The 20,083-nt window shown below is 49.8% G+C and overlaps 2 protein-coding genes across 2 annotated transcripts in view; one reads left to right on the top strand and one right to left on the bottom strand.

Moving 5' to 3' along the window:
* Crybg1 (crystallin beta-gamma domain containing 1) overlaps nt 1–4,482 on the top strand; it is a 51,939-nt gene extending 47,457 nt beyond the window's left edge. The window contains exon 20 of the mRNA XM_032888543.1: nt 3,140–4,482. Within this exon, the coding sequence (XP_032744434.1) occupies nt 3,140–3,228 (89 nt within the window). The 3' untranslated portion in view covers nt 3,229–4,482. The remainder of the gene's footprint in view (nt 1–3,139) is intronic.
* Nucleotides 4,483–7,782: 3,300 nt separating this feature from the next.
* Nucleotides 7,783–20,083, bottom strand: part of Rtn4ip1 (reticulon 4 interacting protein 1) — a 41,206-nt gene continuing 28,905 nt past the window's right edge. The window contains exons 8-9 of the mRNA XM_032888478.1: nt 18,533–18,625; nt 7,783–8,350 (exon numbers count right to left, since the gene is read on the bottom strand). Coding sequence (XP_032744369.1) covers nt 8,243–8,350; nt 18,533–18,625 — 201 coding nt within the window. The 3' untranslated portion in view covers nt 7,783–8,242. The remainder of the gene's footprint in view (nt 8,351–18,532; nt 18,626–20,083) is intronic.

Genomic DNA, 20,083 nt, shown 5'->3' with positions numbered 1-20,083 from the left:
CCGTCCATACCCAGGTCCTTCAGCAGTTAGCACCCTCGCTGTTCCCATCAGGAAGGGACGAACAGTGAACTGGATCACCAGTGGCCGCCTGCAGCCTGCTACCTATGCTTGCAGGGCCCTGAGCCAGAGCTGTGCCTGAAAATGAGTAAGTCAGGGCAGAGAAACGGCGACAGCTTGGTCCTCGAGACACTTCTGGGTAAAGGAAAATGGGGCACTGGTAGCTACACCAGAAGCAGAGGTGCGTTTTGCAATCCCGGGGGTTCTGGTAAGTGGGTGGCCAACCAATCACCAGTGAGCGTAGACACAAAGAACCCAAGGAGCTAGATGGCGCTCCGAGAGGCAGACAAGCCAGGCTGGATGAAGGCAGAGGCAGACAGTATCGGAAGTTAAGTAAGGTGACCGCAGACTGCGTGGAAACCAAGCACTAGTGTCACATAAGAGGCAGTGGAACTCTCGGGTGTGGGAAGCGGGCAGTCTCCTCCCTCCCTGCATCCATAGTCACACAAGAGGCCCGGCTCACAGGGAGCCCAAGTGAGACCATTTGAGAAGCACTGGCCCTGGAGGGCCTTTATTCCTATAGGGCCATTCACGCTGCCACACAAGGTGGCTGGGGTCAGACTGCCTGGGTCCATCCATAGCCTCCTCTTCCTTCCCTCAGAAAGAGCCCTGGAAAGATGTAACTGAGTTGGGAAGACCAGGTACTGAGTAACATTTAGTTCCCCGGTGCAGCTGAACAAACCCTGTGTTTCCTGCCGAGACGATCAGCTTCTGTGTCCCGGGTTAATGAAGGTCACTGTGGTCTTCACTGTACGCCAGTCTGTTAGACACTGGGCACCAACGTGAAGAAAGGCTGGCTCTGCTCTCTACGGACTCTTGAGAGTCCCACCCGCTGGAGTGAAGGGCTAGCTGTAGGTTTGTGGGTTCTCCGTGGCTTCTGCCACAGAGCAGCCGCAACTTTGTTCCCCTGAATGTGGGGAAACAGTGCCACCTTCTGGACACGAGAGCAGGCTGCACGGCCAGCATCCTGGCAAGGGAGGCGCAGGCCTCCATGGCTCTCCCTCTTCTGTGCTTAGGAGCCTGAGGTTTTCCTTCGTTATCTGCTAAAATGGCGTAAGACGCAGCAGCCTCATCAAGTCTTTCTTCTTGCCTTGTGTGTGGAGAGTGAGTTGTTTTGGTGAATGCTGGAGAATGATTCCAGATGGGCTAGCCTGTGGCAACAGTGGAAGCAGGCTCACACTTTTATCAGGTTGTACACTAAAAAGGCAGATCAAACTACTACGTAAGACAGAGAAACTAAATATTAACCAGGACAGAATGGGCAACCCCAGGCAATTACCTTTTCCTTGTTCCTGATGCTGGCCTTAAATCGGTAACGTTTCTGCTTCAGCCACACCACACAGCAGCTTTCTAGTGTAGGCTGCCGTTTACAGGAATACTAGTGATTTATTTTAATTAGGATGTAAACCTCCTTTCAAATTACACCTCCTCGGTCCCGTGTGCCAAGAACTCAACTATACCTGTAACAACAGAACTGTTCTCCGACGGATGGGCAGGCGTGGGCGCTACTCAGAATGCACAGGTGACAGGTGTGTCGGGACCTGGCCTTCAGGGAAGCTTAAAGTGGTTTGGATTTACAGTCATTTAACTATTCACCCATCCCACGCTGTCTTCTGTATCAGAAAGTCAATAGAAATATGTTTTCTAAGAGAAATTCTTTCCAAAGGCAAAAGACTCAATCAGATTGTTGTTACTTGAGAACTACTGATTCTACTGGCACTAGAGTGAACACAATGTATGTAAAGGACAAGACTCCGGAAGGGCTGAAGACCCTGTGTCCTCGATACTGAGCTGTTGGAGTCTGTAGTCTTTATAAAGTTTAGGTATATTAATGTGCATGAGTGTTTTATGCACGTGTGTCTGTGCTCTTGAATGTCTGGTGTCCTCTGAGATCAGAAAAGGACACTGGATTCCCTGGGACCAATTGTGTGTGGTTTTGAGCTGCCATGTTGGTACTGGGAGTCTAAGCCAGGTCCTCTGCGAGAACAATAAGTGCCCCTCAGTGCTGCACCATGTGTCTAGCCTGTGTTGCCTTGAAGGAGAACAGGACTTGCTGGGGGCTGAAGGTGAGACTTGTAAGTCTTTCCTGGCCCTGTGCTATGCACTGCACCCTGCTCTGGAAACTGGGTGCTGACAAAAGCCAGATTCTTAAACATGAGGAGACCTCCTTCGACAGCTACTTTCTCAGACTCTTTGGCTGGTTTAAGGGAGGGATGAATGTTGTTTCTTATCTGAGGGTAACACATGATTCTACGCCCTGCATCCAAGTGCAGATTTTAATTTCCATGAGCTCCTTGGTGGAGAGGTTTCTGCTGAAGCTGATAAATCAGAAAGGATAGTTAATCCGGGGGGTGGGGGGTGGGGGAGTCAGATAACCCTTTCCGTTGTAATGATTCTTCTACTGACAGAAGGGACTGGCTGCCTCTAACACAGAGTACCTCAGGTTTTCAGTGAGCACCATGAAAGGGCCCTTTCAAACATGCTGGGAGAGAACAGCGCTCTCACAAAGCAGCACTCAGCATTGCTTTATGCGTCCAAGTTCCCAGCAGTGGGGGCTCCTGTGTTCCCTACCTCCTTTGGGGTACCCTTCAAACCTTTAGCCTAATTACAGCCATGTTTTATCCTGCATGCAAAGCTCATTTCCTCTGCTGCCTCCCTACAGCCTTTCTTTCCTCTTTCCACTGCCACCAGCTGTGCCCACCTCACTGGTATCTCCCATCTATGATCTCCCCGGTTCTGTCTTATAGCATCTTTGCTTCTCCCTTCTCTAGATTTTTACCCTGATGCCACCATTTCAGATGTGGTAATAGTAGTCAGACTGGACTGTATAGCTGGGTAGAAAAGTGAGAGCTAGAAGGTAAGGGCTATATGAAGTTGCTGGTCCCCATGGAGGATTTTAGCCACGCCCCCAGCAAGCTGACCTCATCTCCTGAGTGCCTGCCCCCTCCCCCAGCCCTTTACCATCCCCCTTTCCTCACAGCACTTTTACTCTGGGCTCTCTTCTGCTCTTCAGATGTTTCAACGAACACTTTCTCCCTTCTTCTCCCCCACAGTTCTTACCTTTTTTTTTTCTTTCATTCAGGGGGTGCACAATACGATCAAAATCATATCATCCTCAACACAGTGAACACAGAGAAGTTGACGCAAGTGTGGGAAGCCATGGTCCTGTGAACCTGAACCAAGACTGCAGGAGGAGTATTTCCAGGGGATTTTCTGGCCACCTTATTGAAGAAAAATAAAATTACAGAGCTGCTGGAAGAGCCAAGTGGAAAGTGGACCGAAGGCCATGGCAGACATTATTACCTTTTCAAAGACACTTGAGTTTGAAGCCAATAGTTTGTTCTTGCTTTTTGCCTTGTATTTTCTCAGTAGCTCCTTCAATGGGCTGCCCCAGTAGCAGCTTTAGGGTGTAGATGTTTTAAGATCGGGACAAGACCCCTGATTGTGGACACACGGATTCCCTTAGAGGGAAGGATAAAAGTCCAAGTCGGTTGTCAAAAGACTTTAGCATTGGAGGATACGTCGCCAGTCTTCTGATCCCTGGCCTTAACACTTCCTAGGACCGTTCATGCTGGACGGCAGAGTGGCCAAGTCCTACGTACTTATCCCAAGGAGCTTAATAAGTATAAACAAAACACTATTTTCAGCTAACATTCAAATGAATAAATTACAAAATTCCATGTCGATGTTATCATGAGTCTGCTCATGAGCGAACTCAGGTTACTTTAATTCACTATGGACTGCCCTCAAGAGTCGACAGATAGTTTAATGGCTTTCTTACAGCTGCTGTTGGGACAGTATTATGGCCTAATTTATTAACCCCTTACTCTGCTATCCACACCTAATGCTGGAGTCATACTCTCTACTTTTGGCTAGACACAGACCTTTCAGCCTGGTTTCTCTAGGGCCCCCGCAGGATGACTTCAGATCTGAGGACACCAGTATCCCCCTTCTGGCAACAGAGGTGTGCAGAGGGAGTGAGGGAGGGATCCCAAGGGCTCTGTGCAGTGTGGGTGCAGAGGCCCCAGACCGCAGGGGGCACTTCAGGAGCACCTGCTGTGATTCACTGGCCCAGACCTGCTGTTCAGACAGCACGTTGTCCTGTGAAGTCAACCTGCCAGACATTTCCTGGAACACATCTTCCTCCTCACAATACTGGTGCTCCTGTGAGAGGCTTCCCTGTTCAAGCCTGCGTCCTCTGCGGAGCCCGTGACAGGCAAGTGATCGGCAGCTCAAACAGTGTGCACGAGTGGGCACCCGGCTTGTCTGTCCTGTTCTGTGTACCTCACTGGTCCTTCTGTGTATGTCATCTGTGTACTCACTGTGGTCCTTTTGTGTGTGTCCCTACAGCACAGTGGGCTAAGACATCATGTAAACGCCTGTTTGAGTTTCTCTCTTGAATAAACCTATTCCTGGTTAACTACATGATGGAATCTTGGAATCAATGCAGCAGCCCTCCCACTCCAGCAAGGGTCAGCGGGCAGACTGGGATACAGCTGGGGAAACCTTACAGCCGCCCTGTAGTTCAAGATGCCCTGTGCACGCAAGGATTTAATGCACTGCCACTTGGCAACACTCAGGGACAAGAGCTGAGATGGTCTAGACAGAAGTCAAGTGGCATCGGCATTTACAAATATGTGTCTGTCTCCACCCCCACCCCCCACCCTCGTAGTCGTGGATGTCTTGGAACTCACTATATAAACCAGGCCTCAAACTCAGAGCTCTGCCTGCCTTTGCCTCCCGAGTGCTGAGATTAGTGGCATGTACCACCAGGTCCTGTTTTTTGTACAGGGACTGGAGAAAGGGATCAGCGATAGCACCTACATGACAGTGACTATTGTATCTGACACCCTTGTCTGGCTATGCAGGCACTGCATACACACGGTGCACTTGTATACATGCAGGCACTTGTTACTTGTACACTTACGGACACGGAACATAAAGTCTGCACTGGGAAAACTCTAGGGTGACTGCAGAGGAAACCTCATATCCACCTAATGCTAAACGGATACCTAATAGGAATGAATGGTAGAGAGTCCCCCAGTCAGGTCTAGTTACGCGAAAGCTAGGAGCAGGCACCTAAGGAACAGTAAGGAAGGCGAGTGTAAGACAGCAATCAACACCTTGAACAGACTCAGGAATGCAGGCTGACTGCAGGCACATGAGGTCAGGAGAGAGTGAACAGTATACACAGAAAAGCCCTCAGAGGCATGATGCAGCTGCTCAAAGAAGCCCGGCCTCCACGGAAAACGTAAGAGCTTTAGAGTCAAGTGTGGTAGCACAGACTGAAAATCCCAGCACCTCTGGAGTTTAAGTCATCCTCGGCTTGTGCTACAGGAGATCCTGGTCCTAAAGGAACCTCCCAGGATCAAAAGGCAATGCTCATATACACCTAAGCAATTCCAGAGCTCAGGATGTGCTGAGGACGTAAGTGGCAAATCTAAACACAATGAAAACCTGGTCAGGGCGACACAGCATCTGAGATCACGTCTCAGGAAGAAGGCTTCACAGCTGGCGGTTTCCTCCAAGGTGGGTTCAGCTGCTTCGACCCCACAGGGAGGCAGCACGTCATGGCGGTGTCTTAGGTATGGACTGCTGTTAAAAGACCAACAAAAAACAACTTGGGGAGGAGAGGGTTTATTTCACCTCACAGATTACAGGCCATTGTGGAGGAAGCTGAGGCAGGAACTCAAGGTAGAAGGCTGGGAGTAAAACTGAAGCAGAGACCAGGGAGGCCTCCTGCGGACTAGCTTCCTCATACACCCCAGGACCACCTGGCCGCGGCAACCCGCCCACAGTCTTATCAAGAAAATGTCTCTCAGGCTTGCCTACAGGCAATCTGATGGGGACATTTTCTTAATTGAAGGTCTCTGTTCTCCAATAACTCTGGCTTGTATCAAGTTGACAAAAAAGCCAGCCAGCACAACTGCTCCCTTTTCAACTTGACACACAAACACATCACTAGTCATCTATAACCTTTCCCTCCTTTTTTGTCCCCAAGATTTCATGCAATATTATATCACAATATAAAACATAATGGAACTTTGGAGGTCCCAGTCTTTAAATTTTTCAACACTTTAAAAGTCTTAAGTTCTTTTAAAAAACCTCAATGTCTTAAAAGTCCAAGTCTCTGAACTGTGGGTTCCTGTACACACACACACACACACACACACACACACACACACACACACACACAATCTAAGAGGAAAAAAACAGGACAATCACAATTCTGAGGAGCTTGATGTCTGGGACCACTCATAATCGCCTGGGCTTCACAGGCCTAGGAAGCTCCACTTCTCCATCTCTGCCTTTCATAGGCCAGGGATGGCTCTACGCTGGGCTGATGCTGTCCTTTGTGGCCCACCCCATGGTGCTGGTGTCTCCAATACGCTGGGGTCACTACTGCAGCCAAGGCAGCACCTTCCCCAGCGGTTTCTCCTGCACCTTCTGCTCTGTCAGTGTCACGGCTCAGCTGCTCTCCATGACCCCATTCATGCTTCAAAACCAGAACCCCCTGTTTCTACACATTGACAAATGCAGCAGCCACCACAGATTTCCAGGTTTTATCTTAATGATGCTAGTGTCTTCTAAATCACAACTGATTCAGTTAGCATCAGTTAAAGCAAAGGATTCACTTCAGTAATTCCAGTCTGTTTATCACAACTGGTTCTTCAGCCCCAGCTGACCAGAACCACAGATTCTAAACTTAAAACAGATCACAAGTGGCCACCATAGCCTTTGCCTCCGTCTGAACTTTGTAGGCCAGGCCTCCATCACCGGGGTTCCCACAGAACAACCCATGATGCTTTAAGTGCTTAATGGCTTTTCTAGCCCAAAGGTCCAAATACTTCCATAATCCTTGCCAAGCAACGTGGTCAGGTTTCACAGCAAACCCCCACTCCTGGTTCTGATTTGTCTTAGTTAGATTTCCACTGTGATAAAACAGTGACCAAAACAAACCTGAGGAGGAAAGGGCTTTATTACACCTCAGAATTACCGTCCATCATGGAGGGCAGGAACTCAAGGAAGGATGGCGCCTGGAGGCAGGGACAGAAGCAGAGGCCGCAGAGGAGGGCTGCAGACCAGCTTGTTCCCCTTAGCTTACTCAGGTTGGTTTCTGGTACACCAGGTGACTGCCTACCCTGCCACCTCCCAATATCATCACGAGTGTATGCTGCACATGTGGGTCCTTGGGAGATGCTATGACCCGTTTTAGAATCCCACAGACATTAAGGTAAGATGGTGGGGTTTGAGCTACAAAAAGGCCACCAAAACCTGCAAAGCTGGGTCAGACAGCAGCGTATGAACACAGACACTGTGTGGAGGCTGAGACAGCTCCATAGTTGAGTACACTGGCTGCTCTTCCAGAGGGCCCAGGTTCAATTCCCAGCACGTACATGGCAGCTCACAATCACCTGTTAATTCTAGTTCCAGGGGATCCAACACCCACCTCTGGCCTCCCCAGATACAAGACAGGCCATGTGCTGCACATCATATAGGCAAAGTCCCCACACACACGACAGAAAACAAAACAAACCACCACGTACTTTACTTCCTTCCCACTGCTCCAGGCAAGTGTGGGAGCTGACAGTTTTGTACTGAGCACTGGCCGATGGTTAGCAAAAAAGGCTACATTTCATGGCACACATGGAGAACCAAGAAGAAACTCCATTCTGTATGTCAACTTAAATAATTAGTTTTAAAGGTATTTTTTAAAACACATTATTTTTTTAAAGTTTTTTATTGGGCCAGTGCAATGACTCAGTGGGGAAAGGCACCTGCTGCCAAACCTTATGCCCTGGGTTCTACATGGTAGAGGCCCTGACCACCGAAGGTTCCCTGTGAGGTCCACAAGTGTGCCTGGCGAGTGTGCCCACACACGCACTGTGTATCTTGATCACTGAGGAGGTGTGTACACGGGGTGTGAGAACAATGGTGCAATCAGTTCTTTCCCCTTCCTTTGTGTGGGCTCCGGGAACTGACCCCAGGAAGCCATACTTCCACTGCGGGCAACTCTACCTGCCGAGCGCTCTCACCAGTCCATGCTTAGGTTTTTGAATAGATCACGAAACTTAAAGTCTAACGGGAGAATATCTGGTGAGGGCTAGCTGTCTGATCAGAGGCACTCATCGAGGAGAGCAGTGACTCCAAGGCTGGCCACATGCACCCATTTAAACGCATCTAGTTAAACTACGTTGACCACCGTCTTTCCTCGGGCATGGCCGCGCTCCACCTTCAGGAAGGCTTCGGGGACTTCAGAAAAAGGGAAGGTCCGCTCGATAACCGGCCGAATCTACAAAACACAAGAAGAGACCAACGGTCGGCAAGGAAACCTGCAATCTCCAAGGCAGAGCACCAGTGGGTTCCCTCCAGGCGGCCTCCTCCTCACGTGCCTATGTCAGGGGTCCAGCTTCCCTTCCCGACTTCTCCTCCTTCCATCTCCTCTCTCCAATCTCACCCTCCATTTCACCTTTACTCCGCCTCACCCCCACTCTGTCTGCTCGCTCACTCCTGCTCAGAGCCCTACCACAACCCCAAACATCCCAGGATGCTGCACCCTAGCCTTGGCCTTCATGCTGCATGGCATTTGCACTCTTTGCAAAGTCTATTTTATTTGTTTATTTGTGTGGTTGTGTGTGTAGTGTGATGTGTGTGGTTGTATGTGTGTGTATGTGTGTGTGTTATGTGTGTGGTTGTATGTGTGGTATGATGTGTGTGTGTGTGTATAGTGTGATGTGTGTGTGTGTGTGTGTGGTGTAATGTGTGTTATAATGTGTGTGGTTATGTGTATGTGTGGTATGATGTATGTGTGTGGTGTGATGTGTGTGGTTGTGTGTGTAGTGTGATGTGTGTGGTTGTATGTGTGTGTATGTGGTATGATGTGTGTGTGTTATGTGTGTGGTTGTATGTGTGGTATGATGTGTGTGTGTGTGTATAGTGTGATGTGTGTGTGTGTGTGGTGTGATGTGTGTTATAATGTGTGTGGTTATGTGTAAGTGTGGTATGATGTATGTGTGTGGTGTGATGTGTGTGGTTGTGTGTGGTGTGATGTGTGTGGCTAAGTGTGTATGTTTGGTGTGATGTGTATGGTTGTATGTAGTGTAATATGTATGGTTGTATCTGTGTGGTAAGATGTGTGTGGTTGTGTGAGTGTTGTTGTGTGTGGTTGTGTGGGTGTGGTATGTGTGGTGTGTGTAGTGTGTGTGTGTGTGAGTGGTGTGGGTGTAGATAAATGCGCTGTCTGGTATATGTAGAAATCAGAAAACTACTTTTAGGAGTCAGTTCTCTCCTTCTACCCCTCCTACACATGGGGCTGGAGAGACAGCTCAGCAGTTAAGAGCACTGGCTGCAATTCCAGAGGGTTGGGGTTCAATTTCCAGCACCCACGTTTCCAGGGGCTCCAACACCCCCACACAAACATAATGCAGGCAAAACACTAGTGCATGTAAAATATCTATTCCCGCTGGTGATCAAAGTTGGCATGAGATTTGCTCGGCAAATGCTCTTACACTGAGTCATGCCACTGGCCCTCTGTTACTTTCTAACTCTGTATGCTCTGGTCTGTTAGCCTCTCCTCTGCACGCCTGTGTCCATGGCCTCACCGCCCTTGCTACCCTTCCCCTGCAGTGTGTTCTCCCTCCGAGCCGCTCGACGAACCACTGAGCCCTTCTCAAATCACGTGCCTCCTACTGCTGAGTGCATGCCTCTGACGTGTCCCCTGTGGTACAGGAGCAGCACACAAGCATAGCTTGTTTTCTAGTCTTAAACATCTGCATATATATTTAGTCAGAGCAGAAAGGATCTGTGCACACATCACATCTTTATACATCTATAATAGCAACATGTACTGTAAACATCTATATGCTTATACATCTACCATACCGACAACATGTAGTGGGTGCTTAAGTCACTAAACTGAAAAGCAGTGAGGTAGGAGCCCTGTGTGAGCTCTCTGGGCCTTGGGCATTCCACTTAGCAACAGCAGACTGCTTAGCGGGTACAGAATGAGGAACGCCAGCCCAGCCACCTCAGTGGGGTGTGGGTACAGCTTCTATCTTTAGCCTCACTCAGTACTGACAGAACCTCCCGAGAGCAGGTCCCAGCACCACCCTCACATGCAGAAGTCCACCTGACCTCCTCCTCCCAAATGCCTGGCAGACACAGTCACTGCCCACTGGACAGCCCCTGCATTGCTGCTGACAAGGATCAGCTGCCACGGGCACACCCTGACTCAGAGCCTAAAGCGTCTCTTCCTTTGACAAAGGAAGAAGTGGCTTATGACATACCCCCAGATGCATCTGATGCAATTTCCTCTGATGTGACTTTCAGAGCTCAGGCACAATACTCCCAAGAGCTAAAGATTCTTCTGCACCCACGAGTCTGCAAGCCTAGAGTCACGGTACGAGTGGGAAGCACCCTCAGTGTTGGAGGAACCCCTCGAGTTACCCACTTCCGGGTAGGTGTACTCCCTCCTTCTGACACTCTGGGGCACAGAGCTGAGCTGCTGTGCCGAGTGGCAGGACTGATGTCACCACCGCAGCTCCCTCCACTGCACTGTCACTACCACCTGATGGCTTCCACCTCCACCCAGGAAGGAGCAGAAAGGTGGCCAGGGGTTACAGAGAGTTATCACAACCTGGATCCTAACCTTCCTTCCACAGTCAGCTGAAGAGCTGGTCTCTAACCCCGAGTCCAGCCCCAGGATGACAGGCAGTGTGGGAGAGGGAGTCACTGACTGACAGCACCGAGCAGGCCCCCAGACCTGGAGGAGCACATTAAGGGCTGGGCCGAGCTGCCTTCTCTCATGAGAAAGGAAGGCACTTGGGCTGTTTTGTGTTCCATTTGAAACCTAAACCCATCACTCCTCCCCTTAGAGCTCCAGGGACACGGTTTACCCAGTGCCATTTAGTTGGTGAATGGAGAAGGCTTTATCCAGTGCCCCCGGCACAGTGGACTCCGGGATAGGGAAGAGACTATGCTCTGAGTAAGCTCCCGACGGCACGTACACACTTGTGAGAGGGTCTCTGCGAGACTATGCTCTGAGTAAGCTCCCGACGGCACGTACACACTTGTGAGAGGGTCTCTGCGAGACTATGCTCTGAGTAAGCCCCCGACGGCATGTACACACTTGTGAGAGAGTCTCTGCGAGACTATGCTCTGAGTAAGCCCCCGACGGCACGTACACACTTGTGAGAGGGTCTCTGCGAGACTATGCTCTGAGTAAGCTCCCGACGGCATGTACACACTTGTGAGAGGGTCTCTGCGAGACTATGCTCTGAGTAAGCCCCCGACGGCATGTACACACTTGTGAGAGGGTCTCTGCCTTGGTTGTTTTACACACCAGACACCGCCATCCACCATCCCTCCCTGCTGCACAGCTCGCGGAGCCGCTTGCCCGTAAAGCACTGGGCTAGAGCAGGTGCACAGACCAGACTCCACTCAGACCCACGGCCTGCGCCATCAAGCCAGGCTCACCACAGTGCTCCCGGCCGGAGCTGCCGCTGACCTGCTGACCTGACCGCCACGCAGTGGCTGCGCACTTTAATCGGACTGGGCAGGCCCTTTGTGACAAAGAGCCGGAAGGGCTGACCATGGCATAATGAGTCATTTAGCAATTCCTGTAAACGACAATGGGGAAAAAGAGGCTTTCAAACCATAGCCAAGCGAATGCCCCCCACCCCAGTGGCTGACTATGTGACAGCATGGGGAGATTAGCTGCATAATGCAATGGTGTCCACGCTGGACCTGGCATGCCTGCTCGGTAAAGACAAAGGGATCAGCGTTAACCCCAGAGAGGGGAGAGAAAGGTTACTGACAGAGAAGTGGGACATTATGTGATGACACTGCTCGGGTGCATTTGGCAAGGGGAGCCCTGTTATAAAGCCGGCAGGCTCAAAGCCACACTTCCCACTGCACAGACACCCGGGGCTCACAGGCAACCAGGAAACACGCACTTCAGCAGCCCTGTTCCAGTGTGGGAGCCAGTGTGGGGTCTCCTGAGCACACCTTCCCGTCCTTAGACAGGACCCAGGATTAGCACTTGCCACCTGGCATCCTCCTAACACGGGGACTCAGGAAACTCACCTCCCAAAGTGTGAGCTGAGCTTACCACACACAGCACTGCTGCTTACCGGCCAGTGGGCAAGACTTTGAGGGGCAGGAAGAGCTACCAGGGATGGGTGTCTGAGTGTTTAGCACAGGAAGCTGAAACACAACACAAGCGCTCCGTGGTCTATGCAAAGACAAAGCCTCCAGGAGCACAGCCAGAGTCAGGACCTGGAAGCTTTGACCACACTGCCAAGTGACATAATGGCGTTTTGGGACTTGGCTGTCCACTCCCCTCAACTCCGCAGCCTCATCCTCAGCAGACACATGCCCTAGGCACAGATGCTGCAGATTTCAGAAGGCAAGGTACACGAGGATGGACCAACAGACATCAAGGAGACTCAAGAGCTCCTGGCATGAGTCCAAATCCACACCCCTGTGAACGCATAGGGACCACAGTCCCAGAGCCATCTCTGGGATGGCCACACCCATTTCACCCATTTTCCCTTTAGCCCAGGACTTCCCAGGCCTGTCAATGTCCAGGAAGAAGGTGGTTTGCAATCTCCCGGGATAAGAAGACAACAGGAAGAGGGGAGTTTTGTTCTAGTTTGCTGTTTTCTGGGCACTTCTTGTGCCTGGAAAGGAACATTAAAGGAGCAGGATGGTGGGTGGAGCTGTGCTCCAAGAGAACAAATGTACCCATCAGGAGAGCATTCACAAAGCAGTCCTTTCCAGCCCGGCGAGTAGAGGGAACAATTCCGAAGAGCTTGGGAATAAAAATCAGAAAAGCCATGCATGATGGTCGCAATGTGTGACCCCAAAGTCAGGGGCTAGATGTGAGAGCATGAGTTCAAGGCCAGCCTGGGCTACATAGTGGGACCTGGAACCTTGTTTAAACACACACACACACACACACACACACACACACACACACACACACACACACACACACACACAAACAGCAAAGGCAAAAACAAACAAGAAAATAAAAGGATTCCGGAAGCATCGAGGCTACAGGATGAGATGCAGGGGTATCAGGTAAGCGAACGCTTTTCTAGTGGTTGTCGGGATCAACCTCAGACCGCCATGTTCTTCCAGTGGAGCAGGGTCCAGGTGCAGTGTGAAGCCTGAGGCTTGGGTCCTTGTCTACTGCTAAGGTGGCTTGGCCATAGTTTGGTGGGTGGGAAATCATCCCTCTAAACACGTGACAAGTTACATTTAATCAAGTGAGTAACCAAACTGAAAAGGTCAGTCTCCCCGTTGCACTAGCCACAGTCTAGTACTCAGTGTCCTCAGCGCTTCGGTGGCTGCCCTCCGGGCATGCAGAGAGGCATTTCCACCTCTGCAGAAAGCTCTAGTGGACAGTGCTGGTGGGAGGGGACTACTCACAGCAAACACACAGATCAGCACGACGCAGGCCTCAGCGGATGCTGCAGATTGAACCTGGGTTACATGGGAGCTCTTCTGATGGCAACAAAAATAAAGAAATAAACTCTGGGAAGATTATGTCACAGCTCTGCCACGCTTGAATGACCAACTAGAATTCTGAAAAGACCTGAGCATTAAGTGCATGACCTTAAAGGGGTTTAAAAATTTCATAGGCAGGCATAGTAGTGCACGCCTTTAATCCTAGCATTCAGAAGGCGAGATTTCTGTGAGTTTGAGAACAGCCAGATCTACATGGTAAGTGTGTTTGGGGGTGGGGGGTGGGGGGAGAAATGGCTCATCTGTTAGGAGAACTGGTTGCTCTTCCAGAGGACCCAGGTTCAATTCCCAATACCCACAGGGCAGCTCACAACTGTCGATGGCTCCATTCCCAGGGGATCTGATGCCCTCTTCTGGCCTGCATAGGCACCAGACACACAAGTGGTACACAGACACATGCAGGCAAAAACACCCATACCCATTAAAGTAAAATCAAATAAATGTAAAACCCCATCGCAAATGTAAAACATTGTAAAACCTGGGGCTGGGGAGATGGCTCGGTAGGTAAACATAGGCACAATCACAAGGACCCAAGTCCAGAGCCCAGGCACCCATGTAAAACACTGCTCACAACCACAGTCATCTGTAACCCCAGCTCTGGGCTAAGGCGAGCAAGTGGAGGCAGAGACAGACGGATCCCTGGTGCTCCCTGACCGTCAGTCTAGCTCAAGGTGCAGTGAGAGACCCACGGGCACAGGTGTATCTGTACCTGTGTACATATGAACATACACACACACACCACACAAACACCTAAATACACATGTAACACACACACATACAGATACACCACATATACACACAAAATAAATAATAAAAAGTTTTAAATGCCATTCTTAACTTAGGAGAACTAAGACTGGATTCAGCTTACTTTCTTATTCCAGTCCTGATTAAGACACCAGTTATAACCTGGTTGTTACTCAGTCCTAAAGTCTAAACCAAACTGCGCATGGCCACGATCAGGGTCTATAACGAAATGCTGTGAGCAGAAGCCTCATGGCCACAGCACAGTGAAAGCAATGTCTGAGTCTGCAGTTCCAGGAGAACGCACTGCAAATGTCAGCTCCTTGTCACTTGGGCTTGGGAATGGTGGGCACATTTAAGGCAGAGGAGTCTAATGACGGAAATATTTACGGAATGCCACCCTGCCAGAAAGCAAGGTCAGGGTGTGGGGACAATGCTGTGTGTATGACTCCTCAGTATTGTGGCGCTGTGATCTGCTGCTTCTCCATGTTCACGGGTGCACACAGGGCTGACGAGACTAACTGGTAAGACTTAAGTCAGATGCTTGTGTGTGGAGAGGTGGTCTCTGTATGCATGCACCGTGTGTCTACATGAAGATCAGAGGCGGACATTAAGTGTCTCCCTCTACTGCTCCACTGTATTTTGAGGCGGGGTCTCTCACTGAACCTGGAGTTCACTGATTGGCTAGGCTGACTGGCAGGGAGTCTCTGCCTCCCTGTGCTGAGACTGCAGGCATCCACCTCGCCTGCCCTCTGTGTGGCACCTGCCCTCTGCGTGCAGCCAGCAGTTCACCCAGTCAGTCACCTCCTCAGCCCCAGGCACGATCTAATGGGGAAGTTGAAGTTACCAGTGACTAGCAGTTTTCCTCACATTTCCAGAACAATTTGTTCTGAGGTGAAACAAAGCAAAGGGCAAGAGGACACCAGAGTGAAGAGAGAGGGCTGCAGAGACACGGCAAACACTAAACACTGGATTTCAAAAGCTGCTGTCTTAGTATTTATCAAAACTACTCAGGGCTCAGTAATTGCCTTTCCCAGAACTGAAGCACACACACTCACAGTTAGTACTTAAAGCAAAGCTGGGTTGTCCACTGAAGCACTGTTTGGAAAAGCTCAAATAAATATTGGCACACCTGTGCAGAGGTGTGGAAAATAAAGAATAAAGGTTTGCAAAATAAAGAATGATGGACATTTTAGTATCCTAGTATGAAATAAATAAGAAGAGCGCTTAAAAACAAAAGGGAACGTGAGAAAAAATTCATTACCCGCAGAAATATTATTCTGTCAGGTGTTGGGGGTTTATATCCAACTGTTCTCCCTACTACCTGGAAGTGCCTCACCACCAGGGCAGCTCCCAGGACTGAGGCAGCTTTCAAAGATCATTACCAAAATCCTAGCCACCCAGCTCAGGTCCCAGACTCATCACCCATTGTCCTGTCCTGTTTGAATAGATGCCTTTGGGAGTTTCAGGAAACAGTATTGCTGGTTTTATCTACACCAAGCAGAATGTGGTGACCAAGGGATGCAGTCAAAGGCAGCTGAAATAGCCTCGACCTTCAGCTTTGAATCTTATGAATATATTTATCTAAAACCGAGAGCAGTTGGCTTACATCACAACAGCAAGTTCAAACTCCTCTCCTGCTCCTGCTAGCCAGATTCATTACGCACTCCTCAGAGCTTGGAGATTTGAAATGTCACTGCTCAGCTGAGCAAGTCTCTTCTGAGGGCAGTTTTCAAGATCTGTTGTTACTTCCTGCAGTGAGTGACCTCTCACATCCACCTCAAAGCAGAGAGGTGACAGACACCTGGTCTCCCCTGCCCTGAGTCCCCAGGGCTCTTTGGTGAAAAGCAGCAGCTGAGCAGGACGGACGCCTCCTCCAGGCTCACATCAAAGGCATCTCTCTCTCTCTCTGGTCCCTTCTGGGCTCTTCTACTGGTTGTCTGCCAAACGTAGTTGGTACACATACACAAATTCACCTCTCATCTCTGTTGGGTAAATAGCAATGTCCAAGTCGAGACAAAGTCCTATATTGTGAATACAAGAGAGCATGACAGCATGGGCAGCGTGAGCAGACACCAGGACACACACCAGCGCTCGCTCGTTGCTCCTAGGACAGAGCCCTCTGCCATCATGGCACTACTATTACACCCATAGTGATGCTCCCTTTCTCGGCAGCAGTAAAGAAAAGAGTGGGATGCGGGGGAATCCTGTGCACATAAAATGCAAGAGGTTCAAAAACCTGAACCAAAAGTAATGCTGCTGACACGGGCTCTCGTGGGCCGCATACACAGGGCCTTGGCCCAGGAGACTTGAACACACACCTAAGTAGCTGAAAAGTAGCCACCAGGATCAGGGAAGAGTGGAGGAGGGGATGCTGCAGTCAGGATGTATTTATTGTATGAGTGAATAAAAAAAACAAAACCCAACCACTGAAGGTGATAACCTGGGGTGCCCTGAAAAGACTCCAAAGGGGAGACTGAAGCCCTCAGCAACATTCATCTTCTTTTCTATTATTAATCAATTGTTTATTTACATCCCTAATGTGACTCCCTCCCTGAGCCCCCTCCCCTAAGAGTTCTTCCCCTCATCCTCCATCCCCCTTCCCCTTGCCTCTGATAGGCTGCCCTCCTCTCAGAGAGCTCCTACAGCTGATCAGTTCAGCAAAGTGGCTAGACATGAAATTACCTCAAACAAATCAGTAGCCTTCCTTTATACAAATGATAAGCAGCCTGAGAAAGAAAGGGATCACGATAGCCACGAATAATAGAAAATATCTTGGGTGACTCTAACCAAGCAAGTGAAAGACCTGTACAAGAACTTCGAGTCCCTGGAGAAAGGAATTGAAAATTTCAGAAGATGGAAAGACCTCCCACACTTACAGATTGGCAGGATTAATATAGTAAAAATGGCACCTTACCAAAGCAATCTACAGATTCAATGCAATCCCCATCAAAACTCCAACTCAATTCTTCACAGACATGGAAAGAGCCTCAACTTCATATGAAAAAACCGAAAACCCAGGAGAGTGAAGACAATTCTTAACAATAAAAAGTTTTTGGGGAATCCCCATCCCTGACCTCAAGCTGTACTACGGAGCAATAGTAGTTAAAAAACAAACAAAAAAAAAGAAAGAAAAAGAAAAAAACAAAAAACAAAAAACCAAAACCACCTGCATGGTATTGGAACAGAGTCAGGCAGGGATACCAATGGAATAGAACTGAAGTCCCAGAAATGTTCCCACATGTCTACGGTCACTTGATCTTTGACAAAGGAGCCAAACCATACAGTGGGGAAAAGACAGCATCTTCAGCAAATGTGCTGGTCTAACTGGCGCTGTGCATGTAGAAGGATGGAAATAGATCCACAATTACCACCTGCACAAAGCTCAGAGCCAAGTGGATCAGGACCTCAACATAAAACCAGACGTACTGAATCTAATAGAAGAGAACGTGGGAAAGAGCCTTGAATGCACTAGCACAGGGGAACTTTCCCAAACAGCACTGATGGCCAAGACTCTAAGTCAACAATTGATAAATGGGACCTCGTGAAACTGAAAGGCTTCTGTAAGGCAAAGGACACCGTCAACAGGACAAAAGCCAACACGAGTTTTCTGTGAAGTCCTTACAGGCCAGGGGGCAGCAGCCAAGAGAGCAGTGGTTGTCTCCGCTCAGGCCCGTCCTTGTCCTCGCCGGTGCTGTACTCTTCTGAACACACACTAATCTTGGACCGGAAGCCTGGGGAACTACCTCTCACCCAGGTGATGGCGGGGGGTTCTCCCTACCTGGAAATGCCTTGCCACCAGGGCAGCCTCCCCAGCACCGAGGCAGCTCCAGGAGTTTTCCTGAGAACCTGTGGGCACCTTCTCCTTTTTGTGCAGAGGGTGCCATCTTTCAAAGATCATTACCAAAACACTAGCCACCCAGCTCAGGCCCAGCTCTGCGACTTGCTGACTGGGTGTCTTTAAGAACATCATAGAATGCCCCCACCCCACCCCCACCCGTCCCTTGATGTGTAAACCCAGGGGGAGACTGAACAGGCTGAGCTACTGTGCACCCTGAGCAGTCTCTCCACAAACCCCATGGCAACAGAAACAGCACACAGCACCCTTCCTCCTCCTGCGGTGCCCCAGCGATGAGGCCGGAGGACAGTCTATAGGAAAGTTGCTGACCACAGTCACCAGGAAGGGGTTTGGGGGTGGACCTACCTTTCCCCCATCCACCAGCTCTGCAATCTCATCTAGGTACGGGCCGCTGGCCATGAAGAAGGCCCATCTGTAATGGACTCCTTGCCAGAGGTGCTACGAGGAAAAGAAGAATCAGGTAAGTATATGGAAAAGAAGGCCTGGCTAACTGCACTAACTGGACATTCCCTGCATGACCAGGACAGATGGACACATTTCCCGTTTCCTGTGACATGTGATTGCATGTCCAGGACCTCCGGCAGACTCTCTGTAGCATGTACGGAGTGAGCAAACAGGCACGACTTACCGTGTAAACTCAGGCGGCTTCCCGTGTGATCACCGCAGGGAAGCTTGCCTTAAATGAGAGCCCAAAGTCCCATGCATGGAATGGCTTACCTACAAGGAGTCAGGGCCCGGGGCTGCAGGCATTCCCCACCGAAGTTTGCAGGAAGCTAAGAGACTTACTACATTTAAAACTGTTTTAGGAATAAGTCATACAAGTTGTTTTCTGTTTCTAAGTCTGACAGGAATAAAGAAAGAGTATAATTGTTTTTATACCATGGCTGGGTCTACCCATGGTCGTTCTTGTAATCTTTGTGGCGCAAGACCTCTCAAGATAAAGGTAGACAACACTCTTACCAGGGGCCTCAACCTACCTCTGTGCCCACTTTACTCTTTTCTCGCTCGAGACAGGGTCTCATCGTGTAGCCCACGCTACATTCAAATAGTGGTGTCTCCTAGCAGGAGCTGAGGGAAATGCCATCAAAATGGGGCAAGCCCAGCTCTCAGACATCTCTGTGTGACGAGGCCTCATTTCCGGGTTGATCTTTAGCATAACTTAAAGGCGGTTAGAGACGGCTCAGCGCCTGCTGCTCTTGCAGAGGATCCGAGTTTGGTTCCCAATACCTGCATGGTAGCTTACAAGTCCTCAACTCCAGGTCAGTTCCAAGGATCTAGCACGTTCCCCTCGTCTCTAATGGCACTACAGTTACACACGGTATACATACATGCATGCAGGAAATACACATACACACAAGAGAACGATGACAACTTGTTTAAAGTAGCAGTTAAAGGCTGAGCACAGTGGCGCAGACCTGTGAGGCAGAAGGATCACAGTCTCAGTAAGTGTGGCCTCCATAATAAAACCCCATCTAAAAAGAAAACAAGACAAAAAGCCATCTCAAGGGCCACTGTGACTCAGTGGACTGCCTGCTCTGCATGGGTGAGGCCAAGTTCAACCCTAGCACCTCATCCAAACATGCAGAAAAAAGACAATGGAAGGAAAGGGGAGGAAAGCTACAAACGTCCACACAGTGAAGCAGGCTAAGTCCACACAGTGAAGCAGGCTAAGTCCACACAGTGAAGCAGGCTAAGTCCACACAGTGAAGCAGGCTAAGTCCACACAGTGAAGCCACACAGTGAAGCCGGCTAAGTCCACAGTGAAGCTGGCCAAGTCCACACAGTGAAGCCGGCTAAGTCCACACAGTGAAGCTGGCCAAGTCCTCACAGTGAAGCCGGCTAAGTCCTCACAGTGAAGCTGGCCAAGTCCACACAGTGAAGCCAGCTAAGTCCACA

The sequence above is a fragment of the Rattus rattus genome, chromosome 18 (genome assembly GCF_011064425.1).
Source record: "Rattus rattus isolate New Zealand chromosome 18, Rrattus_CSIRO_v1, whole genome shotgun sequence".
In the NCBI taxonomy this organism is placed as follows: domain Eukaryota; kingdom Metazoa; phylum Chordata; class Mammalia; order Rodentia; family Muridae; genus Rattus; species Rattus rattus.
This window is presented reverse-complemented; position numbering and strand designations above follow the sequence as displayed.